The following is a 26,733-nucleotide window of genomic DNA, read 5'->3' as shown; positions in this document are numbered from 1 at the left end:
TACGTCCTTCTCGCGCTGCGCGGGGGGGTGGGGCAGGTAGCGGCGTGCGCATGCGCGGAGGGGGCCCGGAGGGGATGAGGGACCCCAGTCCGGACAGAGCTGGGAACTCGGGGACGTGTCCGAGGAGTCCTGGGAGTCCTAGAAGGAGGAATGCGGGGTGGAAGTCATCGCCCTAGGGCCAGACGAGGCTGAGAGTTGCAGGACAGACTCCCGACTGGCAGACGGGAGATGTGGGTTATGGTCCGCGCTCTGCCGCGGACTCGCTGGATGACCTGAGGCAAGATGCTTTCCTGTTTCCCCAACGAGCAGTGAGAAAGTTTCTGTCTGGAGGCCCCGCGCAGCCCCTGTCTGGCTGGGTGTCTCGATAGATTGAGATCTCTGTTGAGATTCGCACATCTCAGCCGGCGAGTACTCGGCTCTGTGCCGGCAAAGTGGCCGGTAGTTTCGGCCGTGGCGCCCCCCAGCCCGCCGACGATGCCTGCGGTGGGGGCCTGATGGGGGCCAGAGAGAGCAGGGAGCTGGCCGGTGACAAGCCCAATGAGAGGACAGCCCTGCCCGTGTGCGCATTTGTCTTTAAGGTGTGGAGCCAGTTTCTAGATTCAATACTTATTCCAAGAGTGTAAGCTTCAGCAAGCTTAAACTTAAAATCATTCCCCTTAATGCAGCTCCTTGCCTAAAGTGGATGCATCTTAAAAATAGCACAGGGAACTATATTCAATATCTTGTAGTAGCCTACAATGGAAAGTAATCTGAAAAAATCCATGTATATAGCATAACTGAATCACTGCTGTACACCTGAAACTAACAACATTGTAAGTCAACTATACTTCAATTTTTAAAAAGTGGGTACACCATAAATCCTTAATTTGGAAAGGATCTGTCCTTAAGGATGGCCGTTTCCTCAGGCCCAGCTATAAGGAACCAGTAGGAGTGACTCTGTAACTTGTACTTGCTGTTTGACAGTTTCTGCTCTTTTCTTCCTCTGATACAGGTAGTAACTATTTCTATTGGAGCCCCCAGCAGCGCTCTAGCCACAGCTGAGATTTGCAGGTGTGTCAAGCTGGTCATGCTTCTACGCTTCTTGATTCATTTCGTGCCCAGTAACAGAAGAGCCTTCTTGAGATTGCTGCTACCATACCTGCCTCTCACCTTCCCAAGGGTGGGTGATACGTGTTTTGTCATATGCTGTCATGGAAGTCAAGGGGGAGGGAAAGGAAAAGGAGGCAGATACCAGGACCCCAGAGGACATGGAGAGAGCTAGATCCTGGGATGCCATGACTAAACCGCACTGCCCTTCTCCCTCAGTTACCCTGGGCCAAATGTCCAGCCCAAAAGCCAGGAGATATTCCTGCTCCTGGTGTTAGGAATCAGTGTGTCCTGCCTCCTGATAAAGATTCCAGTTTGTCACCTGCAGCCAGAATCCAGATCGTTTGCCCACAATGGAGGGCTGACCTCAGAGCCGTGCCACCCTCCTTCTTCAGTCACCCAAGTCTATGAGGTGTGCCTGTCAGTTGTAGGTGGGCCATCTGCCTGTTTATCCGGATTTTTGTTGTGACGGGCATCCATGGTGTCCAGTTCCCTGCGGTGAGGTACGGGCCTGTCCAGACCTCTTCCTAAGGTCACGTCATAGGAGGAAAGACTTAATGTTGACCAGACTGTCTAGGCAGCTGTCACATGTACGATACTGGTGAGAACTGAGGAAGGATAGGCATTGCGTTGATTTTTGAGTTTCTACCATCAAAGGAACCGAATCAAATGTCAGGCCCAACCTGTGCTGAGACCTGAGCAAAGCCTGAGAGTTTCAGCTAAGACCATTCAACAGCGTGCCACCCGTTAGCCTCAGCCTCTGATAGGCTGCCCCAGATCCCAGTAACTTCACATCAGAAACAGACCCCACCACTTACCCTGGGGCCCTCCCTCCTGGGCACTGAGATTCCAGCCCTCAGAATCCTGCAGGGACCTCTTCTTTCTGTTCAGTGACAGGGCAAGTAAGAGAAAGGCATTTGACTAAAGCAGCCTGTTTTTTCAGAATATGTTTACAGCTGCCTAAACATTTTTAAAGTCAATTTTTCCCAACAGAGCATAACTAAATGATGAAACCAGTTTTCTTCTTTAATTTTTTTCCAGGGCTGAGGCTCCAGAGACCTCAGGGACTGCTTTCAATACTCACAGAAACCTACACCCTGGTGATGGCACAAAGGGACTGTTTTCTTGCTCTTATTCTGAATGCTGCCAAGAAGGAAGGCAAAGATAGGACAACCAGATCTCAGGCTGTCCCCATAGCTTCTAATCTCAGACCTCATTCAACTCCTTTCTGAGCCCAAGGACAAAGCTCTCTTGAACAAATGATTTTGAGTCATGAATGAAAACTCTTGCTCTTTCCAAAATGAGAAAGAATTAAGAGATGGAGAGGTAAGCAAGCGCTTCTCTTCGGGAAATAAGGTGTTGGTTTGGGATATGCTGTTAATGGTCGTAAGACAGAGCATCTATGAAGACAGTGTGGAGCTTTAGAAATGTTTAGGGAAAATCCTCATGTAGTTCTCTTTGTTCGCCTTTCGTCACTTCTGGATCAGTTCCCTTTCCTGATACCTTCTTCTAAGTGGGTTATGGGATTTTGGTTTGGATTTGCTTGGGTGGGAGGAGAATTTCAACACAGGATTCCCCAGAACATTTGTATTTCATCGATTTGGATTGTTTACCTTATAGGCCCTTTCTCTCTCAAACACCTACTTTGACCTGATTATCCTCAGGACCCTTGGTTCACTGTGCTGTGTCTTGTGTGAGCCTGGCAGGTACCTCTACATCCTTACCTTTCTCACTACCTTGCCCAGAAACAGTCTTAAATGGAGCCTGTGGGATTGAGTGGACAGAATGGGGACAAAGTCTTTGCTTCGAAAGCCCAGGAAGGTTTTCTTCACTGTGCTAAGACAGGTGAACTGGTCTTCCAGAGGGGAGTCTTTGGACACCGGAGGGGACTGAGTCGGAGAGGGAAAGAGGGGATGTGATGAGTCCTGAGCACACAGGCCATGCAGGAAGTTGTTCAGCACGATGAATCACCGGATATTTGAGACCGTACCTTGTGCCTCGTGCTGTGCAGATGGGTGTGAGAAATACAAAACGTATCCGAGGAGGTCCCTGCGCTCAAAGCAGCCGAGTCTGATTCGGGAGGCGGGTCTTTTGCAGAAGACCTGTGCTTCATACAGAAGGGCTGTAGGACTTAGAGAAGGGAGGGCCCATTTTACCCCCAGTTGGTAACGTCATCACCCCTGAGAAGACGGAACTGATCTCGATGGGACTAGAGGACACAGAAAGTTGGGGCGGGGGGGGGGTATTCTGGGGGGAAACCACGTGACCCAGGGGATGGAGGGCAGAGGAACTGCAGGAAGTGTGTTCGTTGGGTTGAAGTGGGAAAGAGTAGTATTCAGGCATCGTGAGCCAGTTGTAGAGGAGTTTGCTCAGCTGTGGTGTGTTTGGGTGCCCATTCTTGTGTCCCGAGCATAAAGAAATTTTAAAAAATCAAGGCTGTGTTTAAGGAGTGTTAATTGGCGAAAACACGTAGGAGGGTTTAGAGTAACGGGACAATCTGGGATTCCAAGGCTTTGACATAAGTGATGATTCCTTTATTAGTTATTTTCTTTTAATAATTATTTTTCCTTCTGTTTATTTTGGAGAAAATAGTGCATTCACATGGTGCAAAATCCAAAAAGTGCAGAGGATGCACATATAGTGAAAAAACGACCTTCTGTTCGTGTTCCCCCAGCCACCTCCTTTTTCCTTCTGGAGACAAAGTTACTACTTCCTTGGATGTAATTCTGGAAATAGTCTCTGCAAAGTCAGGAAAATATATTTATGTGTTTTTAAAAAATACAAATGGCTGGTATTGTTTTGTTTTATGAGGGGGAGGTAATTAGGTTTCTTCACTGATTTCCGTTTGGAGGAGGTGCCCGGGATTGAATCCGGGACCTCTTGTGTGCTGAGCATGCGCTCTGCCACTTGAGCTATACCCTTCCCCCTGGCAATACAAACGGTAAAATAGTATATATACTCTGCCCTTTGCTTTTTTACTTAATGTAGCATGAAGATTTGTTTCATATTGTCTATAAAGCACTTTCTTATTCTTCTTTATGGCTCTATAGGATCTCATTGAGTGGATATGCTTTAATTTGTTTACAATTAGTCCATTAATGACAACTAGAACTGTCACGGTGATCATTTTGAAATATATAGAAATACTGGGTCGCTATGTTGTATACCAGGAGATAACACAATGTTGTATGCCAATTATACTTCAAAAACAAGCAAACAAACTCATAGAAAAAGAGATCAGATTTGTGGCTACCAGACGTAGGGAAGTAGGGGAGGCGGAACTAGGTAACGGGAGGCAGAAGGTACAAACTTCCGATCGTAAGAGAAGTACTAGGGATGTAATGTACAACATGATAAAGATAATCAACACTGCTGTATGTTATAAATGACACTTGTTAAGAGTGTAAATCCTAAGAGTTCTCACCACAAGGAAAAAAAAATTTTCTGTTCACCAATGTTGTATTATATGAAATGATGGATGGTCACTAAGCCTACTGTGATCATTTCATGGTGCGTGCAAGTCAAATCATGATGCTGTACACTTTAAACTTACACAGCGCTGTGTGTCAATTACACCTCAGTAAATCTGGGGGAAAAATTAAAAGTCCGTTAGCAGGCATTTAGGGTTTTCCTAGCCTTCTGCTATTCTAAACAGCACTACTTGTCAATCACACTGTACGTCGTTTTGCACAAGGATGAGTCTGCCTGTTAGTTACATTTCTGGAGTGCAATTGTAGGCCCAACATATAAACAGCATGTATGATTCCGTCAGGTATTATCGAGCTGTGGAGGTCGTAACAGTTTGCTCTCCAGTGACTTATAACTCTTGGCCATCTATCCAGCGCCGCGTTACCACGCTTTTTGATCTTTGATAACAGGATAAGTGAAAAATATTATCTCAGAGTAGTAGCATTTGACATGTCTCTTGTCATGAGTAAGGCTGAGCATTTTCCCATACGTTTAAGAACGATTTCTGTTTCCTTGTGTGTTAACTGCCCACATCCATGCCCATTTTTCTACTGGGTTGGTTCTCGCCCTTACTGATTCGTAGGATCTTTTTTTTTTTTTTAACATACTGGAAAAATTAGCCTTGTATTGGTTATAAGAGTTGCAAAATGTTGGTCAGGCAGTTTTTTAAGCTCCAGTAGAGGAAAAGCTTGGCTGAGCAGAAAGGCCAAAAATGAAGAAACTGCCTCACTGAACGTTACTTACTCAGAGCTCTGAGACCTTTAACGGAGCCAAGACATCTGTATAAGATTTTTGCAGTTTTTCATAAGACTGGATTACACAAAATTTTTCCGTTGCAGTATTTCTTGTAGTTGACTTTTTGGGGGTTCATCCATTGTGCGTGTGTGTGTGTGTTAGTGTTACTGGAAAAGGTGCGACATTTTAGCTCTCGCCTTTGGGGGACTGCTGCGTGCCCGGGAGACTGACTCTGGTTTGTCCTGCAGGTTGAAAGTGTGTCTGCTCCACCCTGTGACAAGGACAGCAGTGCCCTTCTGGCTTTCAGAGGAATTCCTGTACGTGTCACCCACACCTCGATACCTCCTGCCAGTAGCAGCTCATGTTGTGTGCCGCTGTGTTGGTGCACAGACCCCGCCCTCCAGTAGCCCACACTCCCGGGGTAGAGGGTGCTGGGGTGCCGGAGGCACAGACAGGCAAAATAACCTCCATCCAATAAGATACTTGTTATAATGCAGCAGAATATCAAGTGTGGCAGAATGCCGAAGGCGCACCACCGTCTCATTGAGTTGAGTGAATTTTTGTCTGTTTACTGTTCAAGGAAGGCATAGACTTGCCCCCACATCGCCCACCTTCTACACCCTAGTTGGAGTTTTCCACGTTCCTCTCTTTAAGATCGGCTTTAATCAGTCCATCAGGGAAGGCTAGATCCTTCTGGCCTTAAGTTTCAGGAACACTCAGTACAGCGGGTGGGATGGGTCGGTGTGGATGGGGGACCATGGATTCTGCCCTCACACTAAAGTCAGCTGCCCCCGCAGATCTCGGAGTTGAAGAACCACGGCATCCTCCGGGCCCTGACAACAGAAGCTAATGGCTGGGAGCCAGGTGGTAAGGTTGCCCCTTCGGGGTCCTCAGGGCCTGGGTGGGATACAAGGCAGAGCTCCCCAAGGGTCTGCTTTTTATCGTTTGAATGTCTCTCACTACTTTGCCTACAGAATTTTATAGCTTTATCATTCTTCAAGGAGAATGAGAGCCAACACTGGATCAGGAGTCAAAAGACCTGAGTTCCTGAGTTCTAATTTGACCCCACAAGCCCTGCTAGTGGCTTACTGTGTGCCTTTGAGCAAGTCATGTGATCTCTGTGTCTGCAGTGGAAACATTAGTACCTCCTTTATCCTCAAAGGGATGTTGTGATAATGCCATGAGACAGAGTGTGTGAAGAGGCTTTGAAAAGTTATCTGTTTCATCTGATTTGCATGATTCTTCCCGTACTATACTTAAAGCTCATTCGCCTTGCTAATTTTTTTGGTGTGTGTGTTTTTTCTAAATTGAGTTATAGTCAGTTTCCAATGTTGTGTCAATTTCTGGTGTACAGCACAATTCTTCAGTCATGCACAAACATACATACATTCCTCTTCATATCCTTTTTCACCATGAGCCACTACAAGATGTTGAATATATTTCCCTGTGCTGTACAACTACTTGCTAATTTATTACACCAAAAAGCACACTCACCAGCTCACAAGAGTCAGGTATCTCTGGCTTCAGTCCTGACTCTCATCCACCAGCAGCATGACCTTGAGTAATTAACTCAATCTTTCTAACCCTCATTGTCCTCATCTATAACACAGGGATTATCTCAGAATCTATGTGGTAGGAACCTGATAAGGATTAAATGCTTAGCACACAGATTGTAAACCGTGCTGAGTGCTCACTGGTACGCATCGTTATCTTTAAATTCTGCAAATTGAAATGTAATCTCCGAGAATATGGGCCTATTAGAAATATTCTAACGTAGAGAAGTTATCTGTAGGTCTGTGAAGTTTCTTTTAGTTAAGTTTTGTCTTGACCGTGTAGTGACAAACCTAACGTTTATCTGAGATTTTGCCTTAAATGCAAAATAATCTCTATTTCAGTACAGCTGGCATTTATGTGCCAGACATTTTTAATCATATTAAACGTTAGAATTTTTTTCCAGATGGCTCTCAGCTACTTTAAATTAATAGGCTGACCACGTCAGCAGTGCTGTGTACTCTGTGAATAACTAGAAGAAACCCTGAGTAAAGGAGGCAGCTGAAAAAAGGAAAAAAGAGCCGTACACGTGTGAGCTGGGTTGGTTATCCTGGAGATTTGGCTCCGCCATCTTCTGTTCGTATGAGGGGGTGGGAAAGTAGTATTTATGTCAGGATCATCTGCAGAGGTGGGGGCTGTGTACCCGGTTCCTGAAGGAAAGGAAAGATGCTCTTACACAGGCTGGATGTTTGTCTCTAATTTGGGTACCAGATTGCGATTGCTCCTTGAGACCTTGTCCATCCTGTTGACTACGCTGCTATCACAGCCAACTGGCCCCACCCTTGCCTGCGAGGTTGGCCTCCTGGCTCACAGTCTTTGATCAGCTTGTTTGTAGGTGAAAGTGTGCAGGGTGAAAGATTGATAAAGTAGCTCGTAACCATCTGAAGCGTGGCGAGTCAGCAAAGTCGGATGGACTCTAGCTGAAGTGCACTGAGCCCTCACCTTTGGACCACATACACACGCCCCTAGAACTGAAGAGTTACAGTCCCGAGAGGGATTGCAGATGGTTGCTGGAAGAGTCCAGCAAGTGAGTGTCGGGGATGAAAAGCAGACGAGCTGTGGGCTCTGCCGTGTGCGTTCCAGCTCTCCTCTCCTGCTTCCCCACTGCCTTCTCGTCCCCATCAACCATTCATGTTTTGAGGTTTCGGTAGCATTTTATTTAATTTGCAAGTCTATTTTCAAAACGATTCAATGTCATGTGAGGCTCTCGGCCAGGATTGGGCTGGAGAGTGACAGCTGTGGTGTGGAGAGAAGGGCTGGGCGGTGGTTATAGAGCGCCTGCCCTGCTCCTGTTCTCCATCCCCCACCGCCCCCTTCGTCATGCTTTTACTTGTCAATCAAACATTCATTGAGCACCTGTCACGTATCAAGCACTGTGCCAGGCTCAGGAGAACCATGCCCTCCTGTAGCTCCCTGTGCAGCGGGAGAGACAGTCACAGCACTGAGACAGGCACGGGGGGTCAGGGTCTCCCAGTGGAGCGGCTCTGAGTGCAGACTGCCGAGGTTAAACAGGCACCCGGGGGAGGTGAGACCAGGAGCTGCACCAGAAGGGGCCGGAACTGAAAGTGGGAGAGCGGTGTGTGCAGAGGCACCGAAGTGGGTGATGAGAGACTTCAGGTAGTTCTGGATGCCTTAGAACAGAGCCGGAGAGGCAAGAAGGATCCAGATTGTGAAAGGTTATGGAGAACCCGTAGAGGGTTCTGGGGGCGATAAGACCCAAGGCTGGTAGGTAAAGCTGGGGGCTGCGCCAGTGATCCAGACACACCTGGATCTCAGAGGGTCTCCTTTTCTCACTGTTGCAGCTGTGAGTACAGAGGTGCTCAGAGCCCAGGAAGAATGGGAAGCCGTGGAGAGCATCCAGCCAGAGACAGGTAACTGCAGGAATGGCGCCATCTGCGCGCAGCCCCGTGGCTGCTCAGGGCACCGTCCACCTGGGTGGCCAGTGCTTCTGTGACTCTGGGATGAGGACACAGAATTCCTGAGTGTTCTCATTTTAGCTGCATGACAGAGAATAATGTCTCTATTCCCAATCCAAAGGTTTGCCATCCGACCTCTGGAAGGAAGCGGGGTGAACACCAAGGGGAATGGGCCACCAGCTCTCCTGCCCTGGGAGAAGACAGGGAGGCCCTTGGTCAGGGTCAGCTCCTGCAGGGTGATGAGGTCGGGCAGGAGGGTGGAGGCAGGCAGCCAGGACCCCTGTGTAAGGTTGGACAGGTTGTTCACTGTACAAGGAAGCCCCCAGACATGAGGACTAAAGGCACCTTCTGGCAGCTCTGAGGGCTGGGTCAGGACCGTCTCTCGTGCCTTTCTGAGCGGTTTGGATGGAGCTGTGGGAGAGCAGAACAGGGACCCATATCGAGCCTGAGCCCCACTTGAGCTCCTGGAGAGATGGTGCAGTGGACTGTATCAGCCATCACCTGTACGCTGACTGATAAGCTAGTTCCCTGTAACAAAGGACAGAGACGGGATCATTCATACCCAGGGTGTGGGAAGGGGCAAAGTAGAAAGGCCCCTAAACAAACCTGTAGCACGCTCCTGCGTAGGCACCTGCTCCAGGCAGTGACTTGCCCCCTCACGGATGAGTGGACCTCAGAAGCTCCCTGCAGATCGGTCCCTGTTCGCTTGCAGCGTTGCCCTAGCCAGCCTCTGAACAGCCCGATCTGAAAAGGGAGTCGGCCCAGCACGTCATGCCAGCCCCCTGACAGAGGACTGATTGTAGCTGTAGGTGTTTGGTGTTTACAGCTGGAGGCCAGTGCTGGGCTTAGAGATGGTGACCAGAAGGCCCTCGGCAAGTGCTTGCTGACAATGACTGCTGCTGCACACCCTGAGGTATTTTCCTTTTGGCCGCAGGGAGCCAGGCCCGCTCAGACCAGCCGGGGCAGCTCATCTCCTTCGGTGAGGCTCTGCAGCATTTCCAGACCGTGGACCTCTCCTCCTTCAAGGTATGACAGTGAGGAGGTTTGGGATGTCAAGCAAAGCACTTTCTTCCCAGGAGCCAGGATTCTGTCCCACCAAGATAAGGCACTGGGCAAGCATGATGGAAGCTTCCAGTTGAGGGACCTGTCCCAGCTAAGAAATTTTGGGCCACAGGCTCACGGGGAGCCAAAGACCCACGTTTACCCACGTTTCATGCGGGGCCACGGCGGCCTTTTGGAGACTATGCCCCTGGAGCTTTTATGTGGTCCCATCATTCAGGGAATCATTCAGTGGTTTGTGTGGCTGCTCCCTGCTCTTCCCTCTTGGGGATGGGGAGGTCTGGAATCAGACGCTAGGTGGTTCCTTAGGGAAGCAGGGTAGCCTGTCCAGAGAGCTGAGTAATTCACGGTCAGCGTAGGAAAATCTTCCATTCTCTCGAGGAACAGGAAGCTCTTTGGGAATTTAAAAACTAAGTGGGGTTGAAAAAAGAAAGAGCATTGAGGAGAATAAAAGCTGGCAAGCTTTCTGGGGCATCTTGAGTGGCCCGCAGTAAATTTAGAGGACTGTGATTTCAGATCTTCAGCCTAAAACCTGGCTCAAGGAGAGAGGATGAAAAGACAGGGGTCGGATTGGTTTGTAGGACCCAGAGAGCCAGGAGCTGCTGAAATCAGGGTGTGCTAAGACCCACGGCAATGGCTCTGAACAAGGAGAAGTCAGCGTGAGCTGGTTTAGTGCTGTTGTGTGGACAGAGGCTCCAGCTACCCCTCAGGGGGATCTAGGTCCAAAAAAGCCTCCACTGAACCCCTCTTCCCACTGACCATCTTGTCCTGGAAGCTGAGGGGGCCGTTAGACTTTCTGTTTATGTCCTTTACAGAGAGAGGCAGAGGCAGATGTACAAAGCGTAGAAGTCGTCCTGCTGGGAACCTCTAGCTTCCTGGCAGTCAGTGACATATTTAGTTCCAAACACAGGTGACTGGCTGATCACGCCTGTGCGTGGGGACATCTCTTTCTGCCTACGAAGAGCCTGGGCGCTGGAAGAGCCTGTCTCTGGATTCGGCAGGTGCTTCCCAGCTCCTGCCCGCTTTCCCTGGCCCAGAGGCCAGCCAGTTAGCTGGGGGAACTGCTCCTCTCTGCAAGAACAGTCCTGTACCGAGCCTGGTGGTGAGTTTGTGAAAGCAAGTGAACCTAGCGCTCTGCCCACTGCCTGCAACTTCCTCCCCAGAAAAGAATCCAGCCAACGATTCGAAGGACCGGGCTCGCTGCCCTCCGGCACCGTCTCTTCGGGCCTCCAAAGCTCCACCAGGGCCTCCGTGAAGAAAGGGACTTGGTCCTGACCATCGCTCAGTGTGAGTGGTCAAGCAGAGAGCATGGGCCGCCCACCCTGTTGCCGAGACTAAGCCAAGGGTCTTGCCTTTACCATGTCGGGGGGAGAGCAGGGTGTCTGGAGCACAGGCCAGGTCTCTCCTAGCTGTGTCACTCTCTGGGAGGCACTCAGTCCTCCTCTGAGGGCAGTGCAACAGAGCTTGGGGGCTTTGGGGTGTGTTTTGGGGCAGGTGGCCTGGATAGCCAAGATCCGATGCACGGCCGAGTCCTCCAGACCATCTACAAGAAGCTGACCGGCTCCAGGTTTGACTGTGCCCTCCTTGGAGACCACTGGGAAGATCTGGGTTTTCAGGGTAAGAAAGGGATGGATCGTCGTCCTCTCCTTGACTCCCTCTTCCAGGCTAGAGTGAGAGCCCACGGTCCTCCTGCTGTCATGCCAGCGCCGTAGACAGGGTACCTGGGGCAAGTTCGTACAGCAAACACAAAGGCCCCGAGGTGAAACGCGTGTGAGTCTTTCTGAGAAACAGCAAGGAGGGTGGCTCAAGTGGAGAAGAGTGACGGAAGTGCTCACGGTGGCCTTGCAGCCACGACAAAGCATTCACTCTATGGGGGACGGTTAAAAAAACAAAGAACATTCACTCTAAGTGAGGTGGAAAGCGTTGGAGTGATAGGATTTAGAATCCAGTTTTTCCTTTTTCTTCTTTTCGTTTAATATTGATGAAAATTTTGTTTTATATTATTATTCTTTTTTTTAAAGGAGGTCCTGGGGATTGAACCTAGGACCTCCTGCATGCTAAGCATGCACTCTACCACTGAGCCATACCCAACCCCTATTATTTCATTTTTTGAGTGAAACAAAATGATTGCACCTGTTTTGGGCTTGTACTATTTTTGCAAAATCATATCAAATTACGTTTGTGTAGAACAGGAAGATACCTTAATTTAAAAAGGAATCTTTATATACCCATAATTAATCGGTGCCCTGTTGGTATTGACAGTGTGTTTAAATCCCTTTTCCCGCCCTCACGTTTAACATAATTGTCTTAAATATTCCCTCTGTATACACTGGGAAGCACACCAGGGGTACGATTTTTGTTTCAACCATTAGACAATTTAAAAAACTCAAGAGGAGAAGCAAAGCCTGTCGGATTTACTCACATACGTGCTCTCCTCCTGTTCTGCCTTCCTTTCTGATAGTCTGAGATTCCTTCTTTTGTCATTTCCTTTCTGTTTCAGGAACTTCCGTTAGCCATTTTCTAAGGCAGGTCTGCTGGCAACGAACAGAGCAGGGATTTCTAAGCCTTGCCCACCGTCACCCTCGCTGTCCTCTTGGTTTCTGTTACAGGAGCAAATCCAGCCACAGACCTGAGAGGAGCAGGCTTTCTTGCCCTCCTGCATCTCCTGTACCTGGTGATGGACTCAAAGACCTTGCTGATGGCCCAGGAGATTCTCCGCCTGTCCCGTCACCATATCCAGGTGAGGCTTTGGCGGGGAGCCAGCAGACGGGCTGGCAGAGCTGGGACGTGGGCACAGGGCTCTCCTGAGCAGCCAGGGCGGCTTCGCGGGCAGATACCTCCAGTTGCTGAGGACTCGCAGGACAGCTGAGGCAAACCAGGCCTGGCTTGTCCTGCCGCCCTGAGCTGGCTGGAGTCTGAGCTCCGCCGCTCGTTGGTGTGCGTCTCCAGCAAGCGCCGCAGCTCCTCAGAGCCTTGGTTTCCTCGTCCATACGATGGAAATCATGGAAACTGCAGCTGGATAGTTGGGAAAATTAAATGGGCTAATGTACAAAAGCAGTAGACACAACTGTGGTGTCACGCTTCAGCCCGCTGCCCTCCCAGAACTGGCAGGGTCCCCTGACCCTGGAGGCAGGGGGCAGCCTTTACATGCCCAGAGGGGGGAGTTTGCCTCCGACGGTCAGGTGACAAGGCCAGAAATGGCCCCTGTGGCCCTCAGTCTCTGTCCGGGCCTGCTGTCTGGGGGTGGGAGTGGTGGCTTTCCCAGGCAGTAAGAGGTGGTGGCCCCTCCACTTTAAAAACCAAACTTGACTTGTCTCCTGCCGTTGGTTGGCCACAGGCTCATGGGGCCTGGAATTCTTCGTTCAGTGAACGGTTACTCACTGAGCACGCCCTGTGCGAGCTGCCGTTAGGGCTAGTTACTGTTCTTGGTGCCTGGGGTGTGTCAGCGAGCAAGACGAGGATCCTCCTAGCAGAGAGGACAAGGCAGTAAGCCCGATGCGTACACGAACGGCAGGGTATGTAAAGGTGCTGAGCAGGCAAGCTTAGGCGAATATGGGAGGGTTACAGTTTGTCGTGGGGTGTTAGCATAGCTCTCGTGAGAGGGTGAGACTTAAACCGAGCCTTGAACAGGCTGAGGATGTTAGTCAAGCTGGTATCTGGGGGAGAAGCATTCCACACAGGGGGAGCAGCTAGAGCAAAGGTCCCAAGGAAGGAGAGTGCCTGGCAGGCGAAGGGACCGCAGGGAAGCTGGCTGGAGAGAAGGCGCGGGGGTCGGGGGGTGCAGGAGGAGAGGAGCTCACAGGGTACCAGGGACCAGGCGGCGGAGGGCCTGGTAGGCTGTGATGAGGACGTTTACTTTTACTCTGAGTAAAGTGAGGTTTTTGAACAGCCTGGGGTGACATGATCCAACTTACATATATATTTTTTTTTTTCGGAGGCGGGGACTTAGGTTTATTTATTTATTTACTTGCTTAATGGAGGTGCTGGGGATTGAACCCAGAACCTCATGCATGCTAAGCACACACTCTACCAATTGAGCTATACCCTCCCCCTCAACTCACCTTCTTAAATGGATCTTACCAGCCGCAAGCCTGAGAGTAGTCTCTGGTGACGTTCTTTTTTGGTTGGTTTTTTTTCAGTTGAAGCCTATTGTCTTAGTTTCTGTTGTACAGCATAGTGATTCTGTTTTATATATGCATATATTCTTTTTCATATTCTTTTTCTTTCTAGGTTATTACAAGATATTGAATATAGTTCCCTGTGCTGTACAGTAGGACCTTGTTGTTTATCTATTCTATATATAGTAGTTAGTGTCCGCAAATCCCAAACTCCCAATTTATCCCTTCCCCTCTCCTTCCCCTTTGGTAACCATAAGTTTATTTTCGACATCTGCGAGTCTGTTTCTGTTTTGTAAATAAGTTCATTTGTGTCATCTGTTTTTCAGATTCCACATGTTAGTGATGTCATGTATTTGTCTCTCTCTGTCTGACTGACTTATTTAGTATGATGGTCTCCAGGTCTATCACGTTGCTGCAAATGGCATTATTTTATTCTTTTTTCTGGCTGAGTCCATTGTCTATCTGTGCCATGACGTTTTTTATCCAGTCATCTGTCAGTGGACAGTTGGGTTGCTTCCATGTCTTGGCTGTTGTAAATAGTGCTGCTGTGAACATTGGGGTGCATGTATCTTTTTGAATTAGAGTTTCCTCCGGATACATGCCTAGCAGTGAGATCGCTGGATCATATGGTAACTCTATTTTTAGTTTTTTAAGGAATCTGTGAGGGCTTTTATAATCAAGTTAGAAATGGTGGTTTGGACCAGGGTATTTTCAGAGGAGATGTTATGAAGTGCTCGGATTCTGGATAAAGAATCTTGAGTGTATGGGCTTTAGAGAGGAAAGCCAGCGTATTTTTCTGATGGGTTGGGTACGGGTGTAGGAAAAAGAGAGGCATCAAAATGGTGATTTTTAGTCTGAAAGACAGAGTGGCCATCAACAGAAATGGAGAAGAAAGCGCCAGTGTTGGCTTAGTATTTTGCATGTGTGATCTGAATTACTCCTCAGCAGCTCTGTGAGTGTCGGAGCCAGCCGACAATTGATCAGGTCCGGAAACCTGTGCCGCAGGACTGAGAAAAGAAAGACAAGACTAAAAGGTGGGGTTGAGAGGGTCTCACTCTAGCCCGCAAGACGCTAAGCCAAGAGTGGACCTCGAGTTTATTTCAGGCAGTTAATTTATACAAATTCAAGTGACTACCTTGTGCATTCTTGCACGTAGGCACAGGTATTGTTTCATGGTTTAAACACAGTGTGTACTAAACTCACTAACTTGTGCATTGTTCTATAGATCAGTGTTGTTTATAATACTCATAAACTAGGGTATATGTTCCCACATACCAAGATCACTAACTAAGGTGGTTGTTTCTATAAACTAAGATCACTAACTTGTATGTTGACTGTATCTCTCTGTTCAAAGATCATCAGTAGCTTAATGGCTCAGGATGTTCCTAGGGCTTTTAGATCACCTGGTGCATTCTTTCCTGAAAAGGGGTGGCAGGACAGAGATTGTCTTTGTTAGATCAATCTCAGAGCCTGACACCAGCACTTTGGGATTTATTGTCCCGTTCTGTGCTCGGCAGTCCTCAGGTCATGAGTGGCTCCCCGCATGTGAGGTAGGCTGTGGGACAACAGACCGTGTAGACTGTAGGTAATAAAAGGTCTCATGGAGTTTCTGTAATGATTAGTGACTTGACTCTGCCCAGCACGGTGCTCGCGTCGGGGTCCCCAGGACCACCCCTAGGTTCAACGGTTCATTGGGAGGACTCACCGGACTTGGCATATAGTCCGACTCTGTGCTATGAGTGATTCCAGCAAAAGCAAAATCAGCGAAGGGAAGAAGAGCGTGGGACAGAATCCACAGGGAACCGGGTGCAAGCTTCCAGGAGTCCTCTCCCAGCGGAGCCACAAGGGATGCACTTAGCTCCTCCGGCGTCGAGTTGTGCAGCACGTGGACTGTTGCCAACCAGGGGGCTCATTAGCGATTCAGCATCTGAGCTTTTCACCGGGGACTGGGCACGCAGGCACCATCAGTCTGGCACGCACCAAGATTCCAGCATCACAGAGGGAAACCGGGCATTCAGCAGAAATCATCGCATTGTTTGCACAGACAGTTTAGGTGCAGTGAGTCAGTCTGAGGGAATGATGGGAACCCCCTCAAAATCCACGTTCCCAGACGCCAGCCAAGCTACCCTGGTAAGCAGCACTTTCTGTGGGTGGCGGTGTCAGGCCTGCTGGCCTAACTCTTCTCTGCACAGCACTCAAACTTTATCTCCCTTTTGACTTGGAGAGACAGGAGAGCTGAGGCTCACAGAATTGGGGTGGCCTTCCTATGGACACACAGCTAGCAGGTGGCCAGGCCGAGATTTGGGATCGAGGTTTCATGGAAGAAAAAACCCTGAGAAAATTCTTTCTGGGGCCAGAAGACCCTCTACAGTACAGTGCTGTCAACTAGAGCTTTCTGCAGTGGTGGAAACATTCTATATCTGCACTGTCCAATATGTGGCTATCGAGCACTTGAAATATGGCTGGGATGACTAAGGAGTGATTTTGAATTTTATTTAATTTTCAACTAATTGAGATTTAAGACACTTCACGTGGCTAGTTGCTGTCGTGCTGGACAGCACAGTACTACATCCTAACGTAATGGATTTTTCTTCTCGGGGGAAGCAGATGAGATAAATAGACCTTGGCTCGTGTTCTAAGCTCCGAAGTGCGCTGGCCTGCGCGTCCCTTTCAGCGGACGTCCTCGTGTGGGCGCAGCAGTGGAAACTAACGTAATATTTGCAAATTCCCCGGAAAAAGCCCCTTTTTGTTTGCTTGGCTTTCTGTTACTAAAGAATAGGAAGGGGCTTGCCCCTTTAAAAGTAAAGCATTCAGGCAGACCCCCTGGAGGGGATTCTGAAGCCCTTCCTGGTGAAGCAGCCTTGCTGGACCCAGGCTGCCCCCTCTCGGGAGTGTGACCTGCACAGCCAGTCCGCAGGCCTCAGTGTCACTGAAGAGCGGGGTGTGCTCCAAGTCAAGGTTGACTTTCTACCTACTTGTACCTTCTCTGTCTGCTTTTGGGTGAAGAGCTTATGAGCAGTCAAATAACCAGAAGCCTAGAGAATGGAAGAGATTTTTAAGAACCTATAGTTGGTTAGATAACTGAGCCTCACTCCTCTCGGGTCCATCCAACCCCAGGGGACGATATGGTCCATGGGGGGGCACGCTGGCTGGGTCTGGTGAAGGCCAAGGAGAGCTGATAGGTGGGGATGTCGAAGAAGCTGGAGAAAGTGGCACAGACGTTTGCACAGTAGCTTTGGAGTGAATTAACCTCAGTAGGAATCCTGATCCCAATGCGTCAGGAAAGTGATTTAAGGTCCCTGAGCCTCAGTGTCTTCCTCTGTAAGACGGGGAGATTATCGTGAAAATTAAGTGTAAGCCTCAGTCGTACCGGCTGCTTGCCTCCGGGCTGTGATTGCCCTGGTTGCCTGCAGGCCAGGACAGGTTGTGGATGGTGGAGGCACAGAAAGTAGAGGCTGGGTTGCCAGTGACCCGGTACCCCACTCATTCCAGCAATTCCCCTTCTGCCTGATGTCCGTGAATATCACCCGCATCGCCATCCAAGCCTTGAGGGAGGAGTGTCTGTCCAGGTGAGTCCCCACGCTGCTAACACCCACCCTGTCCCCAAGCCCTGGCCAGCAGAGCCTGGTGCCCTCCCACCCCTGCCTCATCCTCCCCAGCTCTCTTCCTCACTCATCCGCTGGCTCCCGGGGACCTGGACGAAGTCCCCGTGTATGAAGGTCCCAGCCCATCTCTCCTCCCCTACTCTGACCTCAGATGTGAAGGCTGCCTGGGGAAGGGCTCCCCTAGGGAAACAGGGAGAGAGGACCCCCCCCAGGTGTCAGCCTTTGTCCACTGCTGAGCAGGTGATCCCCCCCCCATCCTTCAGGGAGTGTAACCGGCGGCAGCAGGTGATCCCGGTGGTGAACAGCTTCTACGCCGCCACCTTCCTCCGCCTGGCGCACGTCTGGAGGACGCAGCACAAGACCATCTCAGACTCAGGCTTTGTCCTCAAAGGTGTGCTCGCTCTTCCCGGGAGTCCTCGCTCCTGCACTCCTAGTGGGCCCAGGTTCAGGGACCCCAGGTGGCTGCTAGACTGGTTTTGGCCACATCCCTGTTCACACAGTGTCAAGTTCAGCTTCCCTGAGTCTCCATCAGCACCCCCTCGGGAGCCCACTCTTCTCCTCTGACGCCATCACCTCCCTCTCTGGCCTCATACCCCCGGCCATCATATTTTCTGATTCAAAAGCTGGGCCCAACCCCTGGACTGACTATTCAAAGTTGAGATTGTGCCAGACAAGTAGAGTGTGTGGTCCCTGTGGCCGTATCTGGTTCCTTGGCCTCCCTGTCTGGAGAGCTCTCCCTCTTAGAAGATGCCTTCTTCCTTCTCTCCAGAGGCTCTTGGTTGGGCTTGTGCCCCAGAGTTGCTAGGCCCTGATGGTTGTGCAAGCCAGAGCCCCCGCAAGCCTTCTGTTCCCCAATCCTCTGTTCCAGACTTGGAAATGTGGGCCAAGAAGAGCCCCCGGCGGCTGCTCAAGACCCTGGAGATCTACTTGGCCGGTGTGTCAAAGGGACAGGCCTCCTTGTTGGGAGCACAGAAGTGCTCTGGGCCACAAGCCCCTCCATCCAAGGACCTGACTTTCACAGGCGTGTGTGACTTGCCACCGCCCTCATCCAAAGGCACGTGGCTGATCTGACCCACCCCCGCAGCTGACTGACGGGGAGCCTTGAAGGGGCTTTCGGCGGGCGCCCCGTGGCTGGGCCAGTCCCCTTCCCGCCCTAGCGGAAGGGATGTAGGAAGCCTGTGAGCCTGGTCAGGGGAGCCAAGGACCCTCACCTGCATGAGGTACTAGGGGCTGTTCGATTTGACCCACTCCCCGCAGACCTGCCCCCAGAGCAAGGAGGCCTTTGCCTAATCGTAGCCGGGCCGCAGCTTCCAGAGTCGAGTTCCAGGTAGTCTCAGTGCGAGTGACTGGTCGTGAGGCGGGACCCCCTCGGGGTGTTCCGCACAGCCCCACGTGGGGGATGTTCCCAAGCAGAGGTGCTGAAATTCTGGCTCCCCACGGGCTTTCAGGCCCCAGGGGTCCACAGGACAGGGACCAGACGGGGACTGAGTCAGAATGTGAAGGGAGAGGGTAGCAGTGGCGGCTGACGGGGGGGGGGGGGGGGGGGCGGCAGCGTGAACCAGAGCTGCCCGAGAGCGCAGCTGGGCCTGCTGTCCTCCTCCGTCCCCCAGGCCAGTTAGAGGGAGAGGGGCCCCTCTGAGCGTCTCTGGCCTTGCTCTCTTCCCCCCCTCACTTCCCATCCCTCCCCGTCCCCGCCGTTTGGGATACACAGCCAGGCGCCAGGCCAGGTGTCTCTGCTACCGCCCACCCTGTCGTCTCATCTAGCTGGGCTCCCCGGCGGAGGCTGTGCGGGTCCCATCAGGGAGGGGTTTCTGGCCTGGCTGAGGGAAGGAGGAAGCTCACATACGAGCAGTTTTTGAATAAAAGAGTTGTTCTGGGTTAAGGGTCTCAAGTTTTGTCCTTCCTAACAAGCTTCGCACCTTCCTGTGGCCCTTTTATCCCAGGGTCCCCATTAGAACCAGGCACGCGGCCCAGCGACAGCCTAGTTCTCCCCTGCACTGGTCACAGGCCCCCGAGAGAAGGCTGCTCTGCCCTGGCCAGACTCCCGCCGAGTTCATAGGCTTTCCGGCCGCACCCTGCTGTGACCGCGGGCCCCGAGGGTGGGCCAGGACAGCTGCAGTCCCACCAGGCCTCGCAGACTCCCGTCCCTCTGATCCAGGCTTAGCTTACACAGCTCTCGCCTTGCTCCTGCCCCGCCGGTTCACACCCTCCAGGGTAAGACTGCTTTGGGGCCACTCCATTCTCCCCTTGTTTCGCTCTCTAACCTCTTTGACAGTCCAGCCACCACCCCATTACACAAGAGGATGAACTAGAGCCTGGACAAGGAAGAGCTACTTGCCCGGGAGCAAACAGGCAGGTGAGAACCAGAACCTATGACCCTCGACGCTAGTCTGATGCTTTTCCCCACGTGGCCCTGAGCTCATCAGCTGAACACACGATGCAGCGTGCTTATGACGTGGCAAGCTGGACTCCTGCACAGAGGACTTGCCTTTTGCTTGGCAAACATACGTCATTTGGAAGCTGCCTTGCAGTGGTTTATTAGGGCATCAGAGTTAATAACTGGCTTGAATGGAGATGCATCCCATGCCTGCCGCCACAGTCTTGTCCCCATTGGGAACGTGAGACCAAACTGAGCCCCAGGCTGAAAGTGCCCCGAGGCCTGGCCCTGCGCCACCGCCCTCCTGGGTTCACGGCAGTGCCTGCCAGGCCCGCTGGCCTCCTGGCCCCTCTGCCTGAACCCTGCAAAGCCAGCTCTGGCCCCTCAGAGGCTGTGGAATTGTCATCTGGGTCCCGCCCCGCCCAGCGTGGGGATGAGCCGGGTGAACAGGCGGGGCAGGGAGAGTGAGCCTGGGGGCAGGCAGTGTAGGCAGAGAGCAGGAAGGGCGCTGGTCTCCTTTACTGAGCATCCGCGGGGGCACCTCGGCACTGACCGGGAAGGCAGAGTAGCCAGCAGGCAGGCAGTGGGGCAGGGAGACACCTGCCTTCATTTCCAGTCCTTGAAGAATTGCTTGAAGATGGGACTCTCGCGGCCCTGGGGCAGAATCTCCACCTGCAGGGACAGCAGAGGATGTCTCGCTCACAAGGGGGCCACCTCTGCCTCTGTGGAGGGCCAGGGCCATGGAGGAGGGTGCCGGGCACTAGGCCTGAGCTGACACGCCACCCAGACCAGGGATGCTCCTCCAGATAAGCCAAGAGATGAGCAAGATTACAGGCATGCAGGCTGAGAAAACAGACTGCTTCAAGGACTCGGGTGCAGGTCGAGAGGGGCACCAATTGCACACGGGCTTTACCAGCTCTCCTCAGAATGACCTGTGGTGTCACTGGGCTGGGGCAAGAAGGGGCGGTACCAGCTAGGGACCACAGCCCAGAGGAGGCGCATGTGCTGTCCAGAGGCACACAGGCTCGCTGGGCTCCCGGGGGAGTGGTGCCCAGCACCCCCTTAGAAAATAGCACATATTGTAAATCTCTGAAGGGCTGAGAGGGGTTTTCCCACTGGGCAGGTCTGGGAGGGAGGCCTGGCTGCTCCTGACTGTGCCCCAGGCCTTCCTGCCCTCCTTGTCCCATCCGAGAGGCGGGAGGCCATGGGGAGGGCCCCAGGAGGGGGGCACGGGGGCACGGGGGCAAGGGGATCGCCTCACCTGAGTGTTTGCGGGGTACCGCATGCGGGAGATGAAGTCCTCGGCAACCTGCAGGGCTGCCTGCCGCTCCTTCTCGTTAGCTTTTCGCCCTGGATCATAGGGAGGAGAGTTTTCCAAAGAGCAGGGCCCCTCTCTTGCCCACATCCCATTTCTCTTGAGATTTAAGGGGGTCCACAGAATAGCTGGCACCTTTGAAAATAAATGGACCAGGGGTATCTCAGTGGCAGAGTGTGTGCTTAGCATGTGCAAGGTCCTGGGTTCAATCCCTAGTACCTCCATAAAATAAAGTAAGATAAGATAAAATAAAAAATAAACTAAAATAAAAAATTAAACCAAATTAAGTAAAATAATCAAATTAAATAAAATGATAAAATAAAATAAAAGGACCAGGAGGTGCTAAGAATGCTGAAGGGCTCTCTGGAGGTGGGAGGTCAGCCCCTCCCAACCTGGCAGCTCCAGATGAAACCTGCCCTCTGCCCGCTCTAATCGTCAAAGCCTTCTGCTCAGACCAGGGCCCCAGGGAAATTCCAGGAGAACCAATGTCTCCCTGGCATCAGACTCCAAGGCCCCTCGCCTCTTGAGTCTGTCAACTGCACTGTTGTCAAGCCTTTTTCGTAAAACTAAACAGGACCAAAGGGTGTGATTTACTATCCATCTTACTCCCACAAAGCCAGATGCCAACATCAGCTTAATGGTTATGCCAGCAAAGAGCAATAAAAGGGAACAGCCCGGTCCTCCCTCCCGGCCTGCAGGCGGTCCCTTTAACCAAACTGTGCTCCCCTTGTTTTTCCAAGGAAGCAAGGCTCTGTGGTTGGCTCTCCAGCCAGGCTGTAAAAATCTACTTAGTGAAAATGTATCTGAAATGAATGTGCTGTATCCTGCTTCTGTGATTGCAAGACACTTCTCTTCCTGGCTCCCAAGCTTCCTGTTTCTCCTCTGGGTTCTCGGTTCTTCTTTGGGATTAAATACACTCCCGTGGGCATCTGGGAACATCACCCCCCACCCCCATGGGCAGAACTGGTTCCGCGGGAAAGGTACCCAGAGGCAGGAGCAGCCCCAGCAGCACTTCTCCCCCTCCCCCACCCGCTTACCTCTTAGAAATCTGCCCGGCCTCGTGCCACTCCTGACCCGTCCCTGAGGCAACAGTGTTACTGCCCTGTAGCTGCCAGGCTAGAACACCTCATACTCACCCTCCTGGCTGAGACTTTCTCTTGGTTTTGCTTGACCCCGCAAATATTTACTGAGCAAATGCTATCTCCTCAAGACAGCAGAGAGAATATGTTTCCAGCTTTCAAGAGGTTTCTAATCTGGGCAGGGTGATGGGACATCCAAGAAACGACAGCACAGAGAAGTGGCCCCCTGTATCACTCAGAGACCCAGAGCTTTGTTTCAACATTTTCAGAGTGGGATCTAGCCAACAGGCTTCCGCACAGCAGTGTCTTATTTCCAGCCAGTGCAATCTCCCGGGAAAACGAGTTCTACTGGTTTACTATCCACTGCGTAAAGGGAGATTTAATATCTAAAGTCTGTCACACCGCAAGGTAGAATGGTAGGAACGGGGGTCCCAGCAGCCCTGAAGGCCCAGGAGAGCTCTGTGCCAGTGGTCCTCAACATGCGGTCCCTGGACTGGCGGCACGGCCTGGGAACCGGTTAGATGGTTAGACGTGCAAATTCTCAGGCTCCGCCCGACACCTTGTGAATCAGAATCTCATGGGGTGGGGTCCAGCTATGGGTTTTAACAGGCCCTCGGGTGCTTCTGAGGCAGGCTAAAGGTTCAGAACCTTTGCCTGGAATTAAGGAGCCAGGACGGCAAAGAGAAACCCCTCAGCCATGGAGGCGCCCTGAGGCTGCCTCTGAAAGCCGTCGGCTGGCTGAGCCCTGCTGTGGGGAGACCCCGGGTCAGAGCAGCCGCAGGGGTCTCAGGTCGGGGTGGAGAAGCCCCACGTACCCTTCCAGATGTAGATCTTGCCACAGAGCCCGTTGTCCAGCACAAAGCAGTCGTCGGGGATCAGCAGCTCAAGGGCAAAGGGGCTGGAGTCGGCCACCTTGGTCAGGTTCATCTGCCCGGTGGCATCAGAGACCTGCGGGAGAGTGGGCAGCGCTGGATCACCCTCCTCCCCGCAGCACACGGAGCAGGCCGCCTCTCCACCCACGGCCCCAGGCCAGAGCAGCAGACCTGACCAGAGGAATCACGGCAGGCAAATCCTGGGCCCCACCCCACCCTCACTTCACCCTCAGTCACTGCCTCCCAGAGCCCCCAAGTTCCTTTGGAAATTGAGGAGACTCCAAATTAACAAACAAGTGCAAAGCATTCAAAACAGTAAAGCTTGGCTTGTTTCAAACCTCCTTCTCCAGAAGGGCGGAAGTGACTGGCGCGCCTCTCCTCGGGGGCCCGGCCTCCACCCACTTCCCATCCTCCTCTCCCTCCGAGCCCTGGGTAAACCAGCCTGGTGCCAGGCCCAGCCTGCCCGCTGCTTTCTCCTCTCCCTTCAGCCCCACGCACACCAGGCTTACACCCCCTGCCGGGTCCCAGGGCAGGCCCGGAGCGCCCACCTTATACAGGGCCGCAGCCTGGGCGTTTGTCCGGTCGGCTGTGAGGTCTTCCTCGGGGTTGCCCTCCTTCAGAGCCGGCTTGGGGCCCAGGACCTGCAGGGGCCAGGGCAGGCCATGTTTCCAGGGATTCCCGGGCACCTGGCCTGGACCTTCCCACCCCATCAGGCCCAGGGCCACCGCCTCTGGTGGGACAAACTGCGTCTGCTGCACAAGGGTGCCAGGCAGAGGTGGGGAGGGCTAGGTCCACCTGCCCGGCCACCGGTCTCTCCACCCTCAGGGAGACTTGACTCTGAGTCCCACCAAGGTAGCCACTGAGCTAGCCAAGCCCTGAGCAGCGCCCCACCCACCACCTCCGGGTCAGCCCCCCAGCTGATCACTGCCTCTCTCAGGAGCTTCCAAGCAGAGGCCACCGGCCAAGTCCTCTCAACCTGGATCATGTCGGCAGGCTCCTCCCCGTCAGTGATGATCTCCACCTGGGCCTTGCCCTGCCGCTCACTGTCCCGGATGGCCAGGGCCAGGTCCCGCGCCTTGTTACGCTCCAAGATGTTGGACTTTGCACCACACCAGGTGAAGATGTTCTGGAGGGCAGTAGGGAGGATCAGGTTAGAGCCAGCTGCCTGTGTCCACAGAGCTAACTGTCCTCGGAGGCAAGACGATCAAAGACAAGCAAGGGCCATGGCCTCTCTGGGAACGGGAATGACAGTCTGTGCAAGAGGGTTTCTCCATCTCCGTCTGGCTTTATGTTTCTCTATATCACGTATGTCATACATTTAAACATCTTTATCTTGTTTATAATCTATCTTCCCTGACTAGAAAGCAAAACTCAAGAGGGCATGAGTGTTTTGTTTTGCTTAGCCTGGCCCACTGCTGTGTGCCCCCTGCCAAAACAGAAACTGGTACGTATTTAGGCCCAGAACAAACATTTATTGTCTATTTATTGAATATTATTTGTTGAGTGAATAAATGGCATCCCTGGGCCCAGAATCTCACACGCCTCTGCACCCCTACCAGGCACGGCCCTCATCGCCTCTCCTGAGACTTCCTTCCTCTTCCAGACTTGCTTCCAAACAGCACCTGGGTTAGATCCCTCTATGCTGACGACATGCATGTCTCCACCCTCCTCCCCTTCAGTGCCTTGGCTCACCTGTCCCTTCCTGGAATGGCATTTCCCCTCTGGGAAGGTCCAGTCAAATGGCGCCTTCCTGGGGCAGTGACTCTGGCTTAGGCCAGAGGGCCCCTCCCTGCCCCAAGCCTCCCCCCAGCACAGCCACTCCTTCTCTTAGGACCTTCATCACATCCAGGCATGAGGTCACAGCCAGTGATGGACCCGCAATTTGTGGTCCCCAGGCCGGCTGAGAGCAGGGTCATCAATTCACTGAGTGAGGGATGAGTGGACTGATGAGCGCACGGTCTGGTGGGCAGCTAACTCAGACCCACAGAGGCTCCAGAAGGAGAGAGTAGCTTCTAGTATTAGAGGCAATGGCTAGACAGCGGAGGGAGGCTTCTGTCCTTACAAATAGGAGGCTGTCTCTAATGGCTGCAGTGGTCCGCTCGCAGTGTGCTTACATCTTCTCAGCCTCTCTCCCCCTGCCTTTGCCTCTGGGTCCCCGCCCTTTCCAAACGCAGTGCCAGCCCGGCGGGTGCTCGGTCGGCCCTGCCCCCCACCTGGCCCAGGTCGAGGATGAAGCAGTCCCCTGTGTTGAAGCTGTCCCAGCTCAGCGGCCGCTCGGTGGCCCGGATGTTCTTCTTCCCTTTCACCTGGTACAGCTTCCTGATGGCAGCCGGGGCGGCCCCTGGGGAGGTCTTGTGAAACGCTGACTCCACGCCACCTTCCTGCAGCCCAAATGGCCAGCCTGAGTGGGCTGACCCAAGGCCTGAGCATCCCACACCCCGTCCCCCCGGGAGGCGGGCAGAGAGGCGGGGAGCACCCTGCCCCAAGGGGGCACAGGCCTTTCGCAGGGCAAGGACCAGCTGGAAGTGGGGCCGGCTCTGAGAGAACCGCGGGAGGCGGGCTCTGACCTGGTACTTGAGGCCGTGCGGGAAGTAGCTCATGAAGAGGTCGGACTCGTTGCCCTGCACCTCCCGGTGCTGCACAGGCCGCTCCCCGAGCAGGGTGTTGAGGTGCACGGCCAGCACGGCGCAGGCCCCCTGCTCATCGCGGGATGACTGCTGGCCTGGGGCGGGTGGGAGGTGGCAGGGCACGGCCCGTGAGACCCATGCCGGCCCCGGGCCCTGCCCGGGCCAGTCTCCCAACCAGTCCTCCCAGCGCCCTTACCTACCTATCCACAGGTGCAGGTGGGAGAGCTCTTCCAGGCCATTGTACAGCACTAGGTAGGAGTCCCCAGAGAAGAAGATGCCCTGGTTCTCTCGGGCCACTGGCACTGGCTTCAGCTTCTCCACCCGCCATACGTGCAGGCCGGGGTGCCGCACCGAGGCTGGGAACGGAGAGCTGCTGCGGGAGGGGAGAGGGTCGGCGGGGGACAAGGCCCCTGAGGAATAAGCCCAAGCAGAGAGACCTGGGCAGGCCGGGGGACCGGGAGGTGGGGGAGAGGAGGGGCAGCCCTTGGAAGTGAAGAAGGGGAGGGGTGAAACGGGATGGGGAGCACAGCCTACCTCTGAGGGCCGGGTGTGTACATGCTGTTTCCGGATCTGAAAAGACAGAAGAAGCCATTATTATTACAAATGCTGTTCCAACCACCCTTCACGTTAGTCTGGGGAGATCTTCCAGGTGGCCAAGTGCCTTCATACTCATCAACTAAGTCACCTGCAAGAACTCAAGAGGAGATTATCTTTGGCTCCATCATGCAGGGAAAGAAACTGAGGCAAAGAGAGTCTAAATCCCAAGTCACACACTTGAGTGACTAGTGAGTGGCTGGTGACAACCAGGTTTCTGGCTCCTGGACCAGTATCCTCCCCTTGCTGTGACCTCTCGGCCACACCTCTCTTCTGCTTCCAGACTCCTAACTCGGCATCACACGAGGCAATAACTGCTTACATCTGAAAA

The 26,733-nt window shown here is 52.7% G+C and overlaps 2 protein-coding genes across 4 annotated transcripts; one reads left to right on the top strand and one right to left on the bottom strand.

Annotated features, from left to right (window-relative positions):
• Positions 1-35: 35 nt before the first annotated feature.
• On the top strand, positions 36-19,420 carry LOC140690024 (ELMO domain-containing protein 3). 2 transcript variants are annotated; one of them, XM_072951544.1, is made up of 13 exons: positions 36-277; positions 992-1,159; positions 2,128-2,412; positions 5,538-5,606; positions 6,087-6,156; positions 8,643-8,711; positions 9,691-9,782; positions 10,979-11,102; positions 11,310-11,432; positions 12,425-12,555; positions 17,426-17,502; positions 17,802-17,929; positions 18,407-19,420. In XM_072951544.1, exons 3-13 carry the CDS (start codon positions 2,359-2,361, stop codon positions 18,607-18,609), a joined length of 1,140 nt encoding a protein of 379 aa, XP_072807645.1. In that variant the 5' UTR covers positions 36-277; positions 992-1,159; positions 2,128-2,358; the 3' UTR covers positions 18,610-19,420. The 2 variants fall into 2 exon arrangements, with proteins under 2 accessions (XP_072807645.1, XP_072807646.1); XM_072951545.1 differs by lacking the exon at positions 36-277 and adding an exon at positions 298-578.
• Positions 19,421-20,416: 996 nt separating this feature from the next.
• LOC140690025 (macrophage-capping protein) lies at positions 20,417-26,480 on the bottom strand. Of its 2 annotated transcripts, none has more exons than XM_072951547.1 (9): positions 26,343-26,480; positions 26,009-26,178; positions 25,749-25,903; positions 25,395-25,562; positions 24,158-24,307; positions 23,730-23,822; positions 23,125-23,257; positions 21,177-21,265; positions 20,417-20,587 (listed from the first exon to the last, which is right to left on the bottom strand). In XM_072951547.1, the coding sequence occupies exons 1-9, from the start codon at positions 26,363-26,365 to the stop codon at positions 20,522-20,524; spliced, it is 1,047 nt and encodes a 348-aa protein (XP_072807648.1). In that variant the 5' UTR covers positions 26,366-26,480; the 3' UTR covers positions 20,417-20,521. The 2 variants fall into 2 exon arrangements, with proteins under 2 accessions (XP_072807648.1, XP_072807647.1); XM_072951546.1 differs by having other exon boundaries at positions 26,009-26,181; positions 26,343-26,387.
• Positions 26,481-26,733: the final 253 nt, after the last annotated feature.

The sequence above is a fragment of the Vicugna pacos genome, chromosome 28, assembly GCF_048564905.1.
Source record: "Vicugna pacos chromosome 28, VicPac4, whole genome shotgun sequence".
In the NCBI taxonomy this organism is placed as follows: domain Eukaryota; kingdom Metazoa; phylum Chordata; class Mammalia; order Artiodactyla; family Camelidae; genus Vicugna; species Vicugna pacos.
The sequence above is the reverse complement of the archived record's forward strand: the minus strand, read 5'-3'. Positions and strand labels throughout refer to the sequence as shown.

Excerpts from the sequence above, each read along its gene's own strand:
- LOC140690024 (XM_072951544.1), top strand. The coding sequence starts at position 2,359 with ATGAATGAAAACTCTTGCTCTTTCCAAAATGAGAAAGAATTAAGAGAT. Across the intron at positions 6,157-8,642 it reads TAATGGCTGGGAGCCAGGTG|CTGTGAGTACAGAGGTGCTC; the intron begins GTAAGGTTGCCC and ends TCACTGTTGCAG. Across the intron at positions 11,103-11,309 it reads GGTCCTGACCATCGCTCAGT|GTGGCCTGGATAGCCAAGAT; the intron begins GTGAGTGGTCAA and ends GTTTTGGGGCAG.
- LOC140690025 (XM_072951546.1), bottom strand. The coding sequence starts at position 26,365 with ATGTACACACCCGGCCCTCAGAG. Across the intron at positions 26,182-26,342 it reads TACACACCCGGCCCTCAGAG|CAGCTCTCCGTTCCCAGCCT; the intron begins GTAGGCTGTGCT and ends CCCCTCCCGCAG. Across the intron at positions 20,588-21,176 it reads GGTACCCCGCAAACACTCAG|GTGGAGATTCTGCCCCAGGG; the intron begins GTGAGGCGATCC and ends CTGTCCCTGCAG.